The sequence below is a fragment of the Tyto alba genome, unplaced genomic scaffold (genome assembly GCF_018691265.1).
Source record: "Tyto alba isolate M040663 unplaced genomic scaffold, T.alba_DEE_v4.0 Super-Scaffold_1000006, whole genome shotgun sequence".
NCBI lineage: Eukaryota > Metazoa > Chordata > Aves > Strigiformes > Tytonidae > Tyto > Tyto alba.
In genome coordinates, this window is record NW_024881272.1 from 2,567,852 (window position 1) to 2,580,428 (window position 12,577).

Below are 12,577 nucleotides of genomic sequence, written 5' to 3' on the forward strand. Positions count from 1 at the left end.
GCAAACAAAGAAAAAGGGCATTAAAAAAAAAGTATGTTTTCATCTAGTGAGGTATAATGTAGCTAATGATCTTCACGTTCCCTTAGTATAATACTATCTGAATACTTACCTGTGAAGAGAAAAGCAGAAGATCATTTATTCTGCTGATAGTGCAAACTGTTTTGCAGTATTCTTTAACAGAACTTTAACATTTATTAGAATTCTTGGGTTTTGCCCAGAACGTTTTAAATAAACAATTTGCATGCAAAAGCAACTTGTGAAAGTATTGACAGTCTAATCAGATAGTACCCTTTACCCTGACACCACTTCGTATATTTCAGATGGTTGCAGAAGCATCAACTCAGTCTTTTGTAGAACAACAAGAAGAACAAGTTTCTGTCCAGGAAGTACAAGAGCTGAAAGAGACTCTCAGTCAAGCTGAAGTGAAGACGAAGACTTTGGAGACTCAGGTTGAAAGTTTACAAAAGGTAAGAACAGAGTGAACGAGGTAGGAACAGTGAACAATTTGAGTACTGTACTCAACTGCAGTCGTAAACGCAGAACTGAAGAATGTGAGGGTGTTTCTGTGTGCCTGTGTATGCACAGAAGTATGTGAAGTGACCTGTTTTTGGCTCTACCTTGTTGGGAAAGAGGGACCTTAAACTCGGTTTAAATCCTGTGTCTAGGTGTGTCTCAGACTGTTTCTTGGAATAAGTAAGTGGAAAGGAGAATCCTGTTCTCTCGATTATTGCATTTAGAGAGGACTGGACTCCCCTGTTGTTGATTAGAAGCCTTTTAACCTTAATGCAGTGGCCAGCTCGTACTAGGTCCTCTAGAGCCTGTTAGGCTATATAGTTGCGAAAGTAGCTGGTTGTGGCCAATAGTTGTAATCTCTCTCTCTCTAGACTATAGCAGAAAAGGAAGCTGAAGTTAGAAATCTTCAGGAGCAGATAACACAGCTACAATCAGAACTTGCTCGTTTTCATCAAGATCTGCAAGAGAAGACTACGCAGGAAGAACAACTCAGGCAACAGATCACTGAGAAGGAAGAGAAAACCAGGAAGACCTTGCTTGCGGCCAAGCAGAAAATTGCACAGCTAGCTGGTACTATAGTATTTTTTTACTATCATGAAGGTGTTACCTGCTGTTTGGATGTTTTGATGATTGCTATGGAAAAACGTTTAGACAGGATACTCCTTAAAACTTTTTTCTAGATGAGATGTTACAGTTACTGTTCTAAAACTTAAATTTTAATTCCTTCGGGAGATGATAAAAACATATAACTAGCTGTACAGTGGAAATAAAAAAAAGTTTTGAGTAGTTTTGGCCAGCCAACGTGATAACCCCCCATTTTTTTATCATTCTGTTGATTAAAGCAGATTGACCCTACTAAAAACTCAGGTAATTCACCACTTCCCTGTTGCCTTCCCTAAATGTACAGGTGCGAAACATACTGCCCTCTCTAATTTTAATTGATGTTGAGAGGAATGATGGTGTAAGAGCTTGCTGAAAGCATCTTGTTCTTTTATGACTACTTCTTTATTTAATTTTTTATTTCTATATTACGGATTTTTATATTTTTAATTTAATTTTATTTAATTGCAATTAAATAGAAAAACAGCATGTGAAAGTTAAAATTACCTCTAAGAGCTCCTTTTTTAGCATAACATGTTTAAGATTTCAAAATACTTCAACCTATTAAAACAGCCTGGTATTCAGCATGCAGAGATTTAGTAGGCAGCTTTACAGTGGCAAGACTGAATTCTTTCCTGTTCAATTAGGTACAAAAGAACAGCTAACAAAAGAGAACGAAGAGTGGAAACAAAAGAGCAGCTCATTAGAAGAGCAGAAAACTGAATTGGAGGTGCGGATGAGTGCACTCAAATCACAGTATGAAGGTCGAATCTGCCGCCTGGAAAGAGAGCTCAGAGAGCAGCAAGAGCGACACCACGAACAGCGAGATGAGCCACCCGAGTCTACAAACAAGGTACAAAGTCCTTTCAGCTAGCTGTGTGAGGGGAAATGGCTCGCGTGGGTCCTGACTGAATGAGAACAGCGGCAGGCTGTAAGAGCACCGCTGTCCAACGTGGTGTGTGTGTGCAGCAGTTAATACTTGACCACTTTACATGAAGGTGTTTTCTCTAAACATCCTAAATAGCAGATGGAAATTCTCATCATAGGACTCCTACACTTTGAAAAAGGAAAAAAAAAAAAAAAAAAAAAAAAAAAAAGGAAAAATAACATCAATGAGCTGAACAAACTGTGTGCACTATTCAAGTTCCACTGTCCCCTGGTTTTGGAAATATACAAGTTGGCTTTAGTGAAGATTCAGAATTTAATTTAAAACTTATTTCCTGCCATAGTCAGAATTCTCAGTGCTACAGTTACATCATTCACTGTGAATTAGCCAATGGGCTGTTTGCACTATGCTCTCTATTTTTGTATTTTTATCCATGCATTCAGCATAACGGGGTCTAGGTGCTATTGTCTCAATATCTTCAGAAAATACCTGAGAAATTACTGAATTGGTTTACATGCTTGGTGTGACTGGTATGATTTGTTGCAATAATCATGAAGTCTGACTGGGAGTGCTGGCAAATCTGTTAGAGAAACTATTATTAGTAAAGAGATCTGTCTGCTGAAGTATTTTACCAAACTATTTGCTCAGTTTCATATTTACATGGAATGGTCCTTTTTCTTACTTAATAGGTCCCAGAACAGCAGAGGCAAATCTCACTCAAGTCTACGCCAGCTTCAGGTGAAAGAGGAATGTGAGTTGAAGGGTTTGGGGTTTTTGCACAGTCTATGGTTGGTGTTTTCTGGTTTTGCCTTCATCTGGTTGTTGTTCTTTTTAATAAACCATTGTTTTTTCACAATTTTTCTTTGAAGATACTGATTGACATAATATGTTCCTTCTGTTTTCTCAGCTACATTTAGTCATTAAGCTTTTAAGGTGTTAAATTACTGTATTAACCACCAGGAACATGGTATCTGGGAAACATAAAATAGTTTTAAAGTGCTTTCAGACCTCAAGATTCTTGAAGCTGTACAGTTTTGATTGTTATCTTTAACCTTTTTGGTTTTGAGGGGATATCTTGCTTGTGCAAGAATCTCAAACATGACCGAAGGACTAAGTAGATGGTAACTCAAACAGCAGATAAAATAGTCAAATGACTAAGCTCTAAAATGAGAAATATTACTATATTACTAAGCTGAGGTAACAAACCCCCTTTCAGGTTTTATGATGGCATCCTTTTGAAAGCAAGGCTTTCAAAAATGCCTCTTAAAATTTGTCTGATTCTTGTCTCAACCAAGAGTTGATGTCACTCTGTATTGAGTGAATCAGTTTTAATGTAAGATGTATTACTCACTGTAGTAAAGACCCAGCACAGCTCATAGGATGAGCTACGCACTGCTGCTTTTGACCTGCTTACAGATTTCTAATTGATTACCTTTGAAGGAACCTGTCAAACCTCTAAGCTGGACAAAATGCTACTGATGGCATAGTGGGTCTCTATTTTTTCTTTAAACAAATTTTGGAAGACAATTCGTTATGCTCTTGTTAGGCTTTCAAATTTTATACCTTTAAAAATTAATATTTCTGGCTATGATAATATATTTACATTTGGTATTTTTAAAATCTGCTTTCTGTGCTACCATGATGAAACCAATATCCTGTTTTTCAGTGCTAGCACTTCAGATCCACCAACAGCAAATATTAAGCCAACTCCTGTTGTGTCAACTCCAAGTAAAGTGACTGCTGCTGCAATAGCTGGGAATAAGTCTACTCCACGAGCCAGTATCCGTCCAATGGTTACTCCTGCTACAGTCACTAATCCTACCACTACTCCAACAGCCACAGTTATGCCTACAACACAGGTGGAGACTCAGGAAGGTGAGTGTTTTAGTACAGTATAAGGATCTACAGTAAACATAGATTTCAAAGCAAAGGTAGCATTTCAGTAATTGTTAGTTTGAAAGTACTTCAAATAGTTTACTGTCCCTGCATCCCTTTCAATTATTGCACTTTTATGACCACTTCTGTTGCAACAAAGTTCATGATTCCTTAACTGAAGATGGGTGTAAGCAATGCTAATTCAATCTGCAAAACATTAAATCTGCTTATTCAGGGCATTCTAAAATGGAGAATGTGAACTCTGCTGGGTAATAAGAAGACAGTTGAATGTGCTACTGTTTGCCTTTCAGCTATGCAATCAGAAGGACCTGTGGAGCATGTTCCAGTCTTTGGAAGCACTAGTGGGTCTGTGCGTTCCACCAGTCCCAATGTTCAGACATCTCTCTCTCAGCCCATCTTGACTGTTCAGCAGCAGACGCAAGCGACCGCTTTTGTGCAGCCCACTCAGCAAAGCCATCCGCAGATTGAGCCTGCTAACCAGGAGCCATCCCCTCCCATTGTAGAAGTTGTACAGAGCTCTCAAATAGAGAGGCCCTCCACTTCTACAGCAGTGTTTGGCACAGGTTGGTTTTATTTTATAGGCCTACCTTTTTGACTAATTCCTTTTACATAGCTTCATTTGGACCCTTGTCAAGCCAGGCCTAACTTCAGCGAAAGAATTTGCTTTTTTTTTTTTTTTTTTTTTTACCTCCCTGTAGTTTATTGTACGTTTCACAAACTTCCGAGTTAGGCTCTTTTCTTGACCCTTCAGAAATAGTACCTCTGAAATGCTGTTATCACTGCGTTCCTTAAAGTAGAAAATAAACACTCACATGTTTGTTTATCTATGCAGAGCAGCACTGGGGTTTAATACATTAAACTTAGCTGCCTCTGTTTCCATGGTATTGTTGGAGCAATGTTAATTTTAGGAGTCATGAGTAAGCTACTTAGGCTGGAATATAAAATACAGAGAAGAACTCTAAAGCTACTCAGTGTGATACACTGTTGCACATCTCTCTGCTCTGCATAGTGTAGATTTTGGTGTAGAAAGTTTATTCCCCAAAATACACTTTAGTAAACTGCTTTTTTTTTTTTTCCCAGCTGATAATCTGTTAAACTTTTAGGTGTGCTTGTCAGAAGCAAAGATGTTGGAAAAAATATTTCAGTTGTACCCTGAAGCATACACTTGGGGTCAGTTAGGTTTTGAATATAGGTCCAAAAGCATAAGACTTGTAACAAAAGGGGCTGATGTTTTCATGTCCTAGGAAACAACAGAAGGTGATTCTGATTCTGTTCGTTATCATTCAATGCAGAAAAAGGGGCGATCTTCCAGAGTGAAATACCAAACGTTTTGATTTTTCTGTTTTGTGCATTTGTTGTTCTGAAAATAACTGAGAGGCTTTTTTAAGTTTCAGCTACCCCAAGTTCTTCGCTGTCTAAACGTCCACGAGAGGAAGAGGAGGATAACACTGTGGAAAACTCAGACCAAATTTCCGAGGAAACAGTGGATGTACCTCTTCCAAAGAAACTGAAAAGCATACAGAGAGTTGGACCTGAGGTTTGCAAAAACATAAAATGCTAGTACTTAATCTGTCCCTTTGGAAGATTTTAATGGGAAGAGCAAGTATATTACTTCAGAGCAAGTCAGTTAATTCTTAATGTGTCTTTTTAATCTATCAAGGAGGAAGCAATTATGTTTGGGTATTGTTAAAAGGCAGCGGTTCTATCAGTTGCAATGAATGATGCAAATCTTGGTGAACTGTAGGATGGAAGAGAGAGGGCCATATCCTAGCATTGAGGAGGGAGAAGTTAAAACATTTTTCAGTGTGGTCTGGAAGATCATTATCTACAGTTATTGGAATAAAATACAGTGTACCTGAGGAGATGCCAAGGAAGCAAAGATGAGTTGCATGGAAAAACTTACAGGAGATACATGTGAAATATTGATGTGAGGGAATTGGGATGACCTGCAAAAAAGGAACGAACTTGAGACAGAACCTCGCAGCAGGCAACTCATGAATAATGTTAAGGAAGTCAAAGATGTTTTATTAACGCTGTATGAGAGGGATGTTGTATAACAGAAAAGGGCAAGATTGTGTAAAAAACATTATCACTTAATTAACTGAGAGGATGGAGGTGGAATAGGAAACCTTGAGGGTTCTTATTTGGTCCTGAAAAGATAACTGAAGTCTAGTGGACTGGAATGGGGAAACTGTGTGTGTTCAGGGCAGAGAAATGAGATGCTGGATAAAAGCAGAGCTAAGAAATAATAGTAAAAGGGAAACAAAATGTTGCCCATGATCTTTGTGGGAAAAGATGATTTTTTATTTTTTTTTTTTAATGTAAAAAAAATCTCAAACATGTTAAAGGACCAAACTTTATGGCTAATGATGTGTTTTAAAAATAAAAATATGTGTTCTTTCAGGAGGAAGTGACAGCAGAAGAAAGTACTGATGGTGAGGTAGAAACTCAAACATACAATCAAGACTCACAAGACTCAATTGGAGAAGTAAGCATATTTGAAAAGAAAAAAATTTTAATTACAGCAGAAATAGTTTTATTTGGGTTTTTTTTTTTTTTTTCCTAAAAAAGCCTCTCAGTATTTTTAGAAGTGAAATCTCAAATCAGATCCTGCAGGTTTCCAGTGGAAACCATTTACAACTTTTTAAAGATTAGATTTGCAATGTTCAAGGATAGATACTCAATTTTTATTGCACTCTACAAAAGGTGGACCTGTCAGAACTGAAGATGTTGGATATAAATAACATTCAGAATGTTAATGAAGCTTTGCAAGTTTGAACTGTCATTCCATGCATTGTTTTAGAAATCCTGGTATCCTTAACCCCAGTTTTATATAGTGAAACTGAGATGTAGAGTTTAAATGAAGCAGTCTTAAAATGGAGTTGGAGTTTTCAGTTCTTCACTTACCCCTTTGGAGTACTTCTCTTTTGCTTTCTGGCTTTCTTAAAGAAAGATTTGACAAATCCATGAGCAAGAGTAGTGTTAGATCAGTCATGTGAGTAAACAGAGGAAGAAAAGTTGGTTTTGTTCCAGTTATATAAAATGCCCATTGTAGCTGTGTTAGGAAAGCCAAATATAAGTGAAAACCATGAATTTAATCTCCTTTTACCTCAGAAACAAGGAAGAGTGTTATGGTAATTCACTAACTTGGTAAAATCTCATATTGAGGTATGGAATATGTGTGTACTGAGTCTTTAGGCATTTTTCTTCTTGTATCCTTTATATATTTAAAAGGTATGACAAACACTTATCTCCCCATTAAATCCCAGCTGTCTGCTTTCTATTCTTCAAGTATCTTTAAATGTTCTTTAATTAGCAGTTCTAGTACTCAGTGCAGTTATATGAATTCTGCTGCTGGACAACCATTTGCAACATTAAAATGACATGTTGCTCAGAAAATAACAGAACCTAAGTTATCATACCTAAACCAAAATCTTGAGCGCTACAAAATGTATGTGGTAGTCACAGGTGGGTTTTTTGTTGTTTTTTTTTTTTTTTTTGGTTGGTTGATTGTTTTTTTAATAGATAGCTAAATAAATCAAAGGTTGCAGAGGAATTTTCCTGATGCAGTTCTTTTCTGAACCCTTCCGGTCATATTTGTCAGATTTAGTTCAAATGTTTTGAATATACATACGTACTCTGAATGTACATATGTGCTGAATGGAAAGAGAACTATTTGCTAGTTCTGTGCCTGGCTGTCATGTGAATTGCATTATTATTCCTCCAGACCAAAAGAACCCTAGAACAGCAGCTCAGAGTTCATGCTTAAAAGAGAGATGGTTGTTCCTTGAGACTGGGGAGGCTATTAGTTGTCTGTAGTTGATAGCAGACAATAATCTGTATCATTCTCTTTTATCCTCTCCTATCTTGATTAGTTATTAAGAAGCAGTGGTAACTAGTGTTTCTCCTTTAAGCATCAGAGTTTGTTTCTCCTCTTGTCCCATCACCAGTCTTGTGCACTGACAGTAACTGCGGTGTTGGTGGTGCTTAGCGAGTGCCCCTCTAAGTAACCAGGCAGTTGCTCTGGCTGGATGTGAGGTAAGGGCGGAGTGCTGCCTCAGCTGCCAGCAATGCTCCCTGTATCTGTATTTGCTTATTGTGCAGGTGTTGGGGATAGCTCCTTGGATATTTGAAATAGATGGGTAACATTTAGACAGCAGCTTTTTATGGATATGCATTCACATGCATAATATATGAATACAGTATTCCTGATGATGACTCCCATAACAATTCAGTTTTGGAAGTGAAGGACAAAACACTTGTACCTGTGTTGTACAGCAAGCCTCCACTTCATTGAGGTTGAGAGCTGGGAGTGGAAACTGAAAGCTCTTAAATAATGGACAATTTGCTGAAGAACATTTTAAGAACTGTATATGCTGCATTTCATTTTGTCTGTTCTGGTAATTTTATCTTTTACAGGGTGTTACACAGGGAGAGTACACTCCCATGGAGGATAGTGAAGAAACTTCCCAGTCTATCCCAATAGATCTTGGACCTCTTCAGTCAGATCAACAAAATACTACTTCATCTCAGGATGGTCAGTCCAAGAGAGATGATGTCATTGTAATTGATAGTGATGATGAAGACGATGATGATGAAGAAAATGAAGGCGAGCAGGAAGTATGTATATCATGGAATTACTTTATTTATGAACTACTTTATTATTTTGTCCTGCTCACCTGGCAGGACTAACTTAATTAAAATATTTTTGACTGTATAGTCTATATTTATGTAGCCTGAGCTTCTGGTGTTTTAAAGACACTTGCCAATTCAGCTTGATTTTTTTTTTTTTTTTTGAAGTCATAAAATTCCACAGTGCCTCTAGATTATCTGTGACTATTCAACATACAAGGGTGGCCTCTGAGGAGAGGCTGGGGGCTACCCCGTGCCAGACACAACCTGTTACAGCTGGCTCCTCAGTGGCCCCACTGCAGGACACAGCTGAGCTCATCAGCTGGTGAAAACACAGATAAGGAGGGGCAAAATGCTGCATGGCAGTGTTAGTGTGAGGAAGGGGGGGAAAAAAAAAAAAGCGAGGAACAATCCTGTGAATGTCAAGGTCAAAGGAGAATGAGGGAAAGGAGGTGCTTCAGGCATCGGATCAGATATTCCTTGTAGCCCATTTAAGAGACCACAATGGGGCAGGTATTTCCCTGAAGCCTGTGGGGAGGAGGATATTCCCTGAAGGAAGCTACAGCCCATGGAGGGGGTAGGCTCTGCTGCCAGGAGCTGTGGCCCATGGAGAGGAGCCAATGCAGGAGCAGGTTTATCCTGAGGGATGGCAGCCCCTCAGTGGGAAGGACCCACTGCCGAAGTAGTTCTTGAAGGAGTAGTCTGAGGAGAGGGCCCCACGAGCAGGGGGAGGAGTGTGAGGAGGAAGGAGTGTAGTTTAGAGCAACTGTTAAGGACTGACCACAACCCCACATTCCTTGTCCCCTCTGTCCTGCTTGGGGTGGGAGAGGGGGAAGAGGAGTTGTGAATGAGAGAGTGAAGTTGAGCCTAGGAAGAAGGGGGTGGGGGTAAGGTGTTTTAGTTTTTGTCTTTTTCTCACCATCCAACTCCTTTTTTAATTGGCAATAAATTGAATTAATTTTCCCTGAGCTGAGTCTGTTTTTCCTGTAATGGTAATGGGTAAGTGATCTGCCTGCCTTTGTCTTGACTCTCAAGCTTTCTGTTTCATTTTCTACCCTTGTTACTCCTTGAAGAGGGAGTGAGGAAGTGGCTGGGTGGGCGTCTGGCAGCCAGCCAAGGTCAACCTACGCAGCAATCGAAAAGACACATAAATGTACTCTGTAGGTAATAAATGCTGACCATCTTCAGAAAGAGATCCACAGGTAGAGGTAGTCTGTGTACCACAAAGTGTACCACTTCAAGATTTGAAATTATTTCACTACCTTTTCTGCACTTTCTTAAGGCTTTTTTTTGGTCTTTTCATAGGACTATGAGGATGAGGAAGAGGAAGACGAGGATGATGATGAAGACACAGGGATGGGAGATGAAGGTGATGACAGCAATGAAGGAACTGGTAGTGCTGATGGTAATGATGGATATGAAGCAGATGATGCTGAGGTGAGATTTGTACCTTTTTTAATAGCCTGTTAAATTTCTTGGAATAAATTGGTGTTGTAATGGATCTGCACAGATTTGAATACTTGAAAGAGAAAATCTTAGTATGAATTCATCCCAGAAAATTGAGGCTGCTAGTAGGTGATAGTAATTTTTGTTATAACGGGTGTTTTCACATGAAAAATCAACTTTGAATGTTTGAGGACTGAATGAAAGTACAAAGTACAGGAGCCAGTAAAAAATACTGTAGTTGCAAAGCCTAGTAAGGCAGTTTCTTCAAAGGCTGGATATGTCATTGTCTTTTATTAAGTGATAATGGCTACGTTGTTCACACTTTGTGCATGTACAGATACGCAAAACTTCTGAAATTTCATACAATTATATAAGTTTACATGGCTTTGTAGATATTTACAGAAATATTATAAAATTTTCATTTTTTTTTACTTTCTGAATATTTTTGTACTGCTTTTTTGTTCTCTTTACAGCCTAGAAGTTGTTTGGTGCTAAGTCATATTATGTTTGTGTGGATTTTTTAGGGTGCTGATGGTACAGATCCTGGAACAGAAACTGAGGAAAGCATGGGAGGAGGTGAAAGCAACCAGAGGGCAGCAGATTCTCAAAACAGTGGTATGGTTATTCCATGTTTCTTCAGTCTGTGTCTGTAAGAGGGGAAAATGTAGAAGCTGTTTTGCATGTGTTGAAATATGCACCTAAAAGTAAGACTATAAGGTGAAGTGCTAAAGAGCATTTTAACCTGAAATGCAGATTCTTTTGAGGTGTTCTTTTCTGGAGTTTTTCTACATTCCTTTGAAACCCCTGCAATCTCTGGTTGCTATGGAAACTGCTGCTGATGTCTCAGATTAATCTCTAAATCAGCTCTTGAATAATCAATAGTTTGTTTTGTTGCTGGTGTTGACATAGCTGGCACAAGCCCTCTTTTAAGAGATTTTAGATAACAGTACTGAGCTGTCCACATTCTTCAAAGGGTAAAAATGTCTGTTAGTGCAGTAGCAGGATTTGAAGACTTACCTTCATGTTCTCAACTCAGTTTGGAGGACATGGGTTTACTCCTCTATACTTCTGTATGTTTTAGGAGAAGGGAGTACAAGTGCTGCAGAGTCCACTTTTCCTCATGAAAGTTCAAGAGAACAGCAGCCATCATCTGCCTCAGAGAGACAGGGCCCTCGGCCCCCACAGTCACCACGCAGACCACCACATCCACTGCCCCCACGACTAACTATTCATGCTCCTCCTCAAGAACTGGGTCCACCAGTACAGGTATATGCTATCTCCAGTGCTTCAGAAGACTTTTTAAAAGTTACTGTATGATTTCTTCTAAATAAAACCTAAATACTCTGTCTAGTGTAAAAATAGATGACATCTATTTAGCATCTTGAAAATGGTAGCTGAGTAAACTGACTTAACAAGTCTTGTCCTGCAGATTATGGCTGGACAGGGACCACTAAAAGCCATAAGGTGCTCATGATGGATTTGTGTCTTGAAATTATTATACTAGTGTTGTTTCAGTCAGTGAGTGCTGATATTTCCACTACAAAAGCTGTTCTTGAACTGGTTGTAACTCAGAGAAATCGGGAGGGGGTTTTTACTAGTCTCTGCCCCAGTGTAGATTGGGCAAAGGAATGTTGCCATTAGTTTTCTAAGTTAAACCTTTCACAGCCAGTGCCTGACCCATGATTTATGCTTTGATACAGACCTACAGATTTTGTAACTGAAAATGTCACAATGTGACTTTTGCAAAATGATCCTGACTGAAATTACCCTTTACCGTTAACTTGTTCTGACGCTTGAGGCCACAATATTTCTGTGTTCAAGTTTTCTGTCCTCAGTAGGAAGTTGAATAAAACAGTAATGTCACTTACCCAGAACTTAAACCTCCATGATTCTCTTTCATGGTTAGACCAGCAGTAGATTCAAGATGTGGAGTAGCTGCTGTCATGGTCTGTTCTTTCTGAGGGTGTGATGCTATACTGAGCAGTGTTGTATGCTGATACGTAACTGTTACACTCTAATCATTTAGCCACTATCCTCTGCTCTGACTGCACAATCGTATGTTATTAGAATTCCAGGAAAGCATTCACACTGCTTCATTTTTTCTTTACTATAAAGAGAATCCAGATGACTCGAAGACAGTCAGTGGGGCGTGGACTTCAGCTAACTCCTGGTATAGGTGGGATGGTAAGTATATGAAAGTCTACTAGTAAAAACCTGCATTAAGGGAATACTCATAACTTTTTTTTTTTTTTTTTTTTTTTTTTTAAAGAAGCCTAGCTACTGACTTCAGGGGTGGGATGGTTTCTGTGGTCTTGCAGAAAATATCCTAGTCCTGAAAATTTATGTATTAATGGAAGTCAAATACTAGAAGACTCCCAGGAAGTTAAAGGTTTTTTAAATAAGTTTAATTGGTTTAGTCTAAGGCAGTTTTAATTACTTGGGTTTAGAATTAGTCTTTTAAAGTAGGTATGTTACTGGAAAACATAACAAAATGTTTTCATCCTCATCCTAAAGGAACAAGGCTGATTGATTGCTTTCTGTCCGTCTTCCTCGGCTAATTTTGAACCCTTTATTCAATTTCAACAGAAGGAATGCAGGTTCAGT

General features: G+C 38.7%; 1 protein-coding gene across 2 annotated transcripts in view; it reads left to right on the forward strand.

Annotated features, from left to right (window-relative positions):
• TPR (translocated promoter region, nuclear basket protein) overlaps positions 1-12,577 on the forward strand; it is a 41,304-nt gene that overhangs the window by 22,677 nt on the left and 6,050 nt on the right. For both annotated transcript variants that reach the window (XM_042806098.1, XM_042806105.1), the window contains exons 32-44: positions 321-467; positions 885-1,083; positions 1,761-1,966; positions 2,689-2,750; positions 3,666-3,874; positions 4,186-4,458; positions 5,284-5,432; positions 6,300-6,383; positions 8,315-8,515; positions 9,833-9,964; positions 10,498-10,588; positions 11,055-11,239; positions 12,089-12,157. In XM_042806098.1, the coding sequence (XP_042662032.1) occupies positions 321-467; positions 885-1,083; positions 1,761-1,966; positions 2,689-2,750; positions 3,666-3,874; positions 4,186-4,458; positions 5,284-5,432; positions 6,300-6,383; positions 8,315-8,515; positions 9,833-9,964; positions 10,498-10,588; positions 11,055-11,239; positions 12,089-12,157 (2,007 nt within the window). The remainder of the gene's footprint in view (positions 1-320; positions 468-884; positions 1,084-1,760; positions 1,967-2,688; positions 2,751-3,665; positions 3,875-4,185; positions 4,459-5,283; positions 5,433-6,299; positions 6,384-8,314; positions 8,516-9,832; positions 9,965-10,497; positions 10,589-11,054; positions 11,240-12,088; positions 12,158-12,577) is intronic.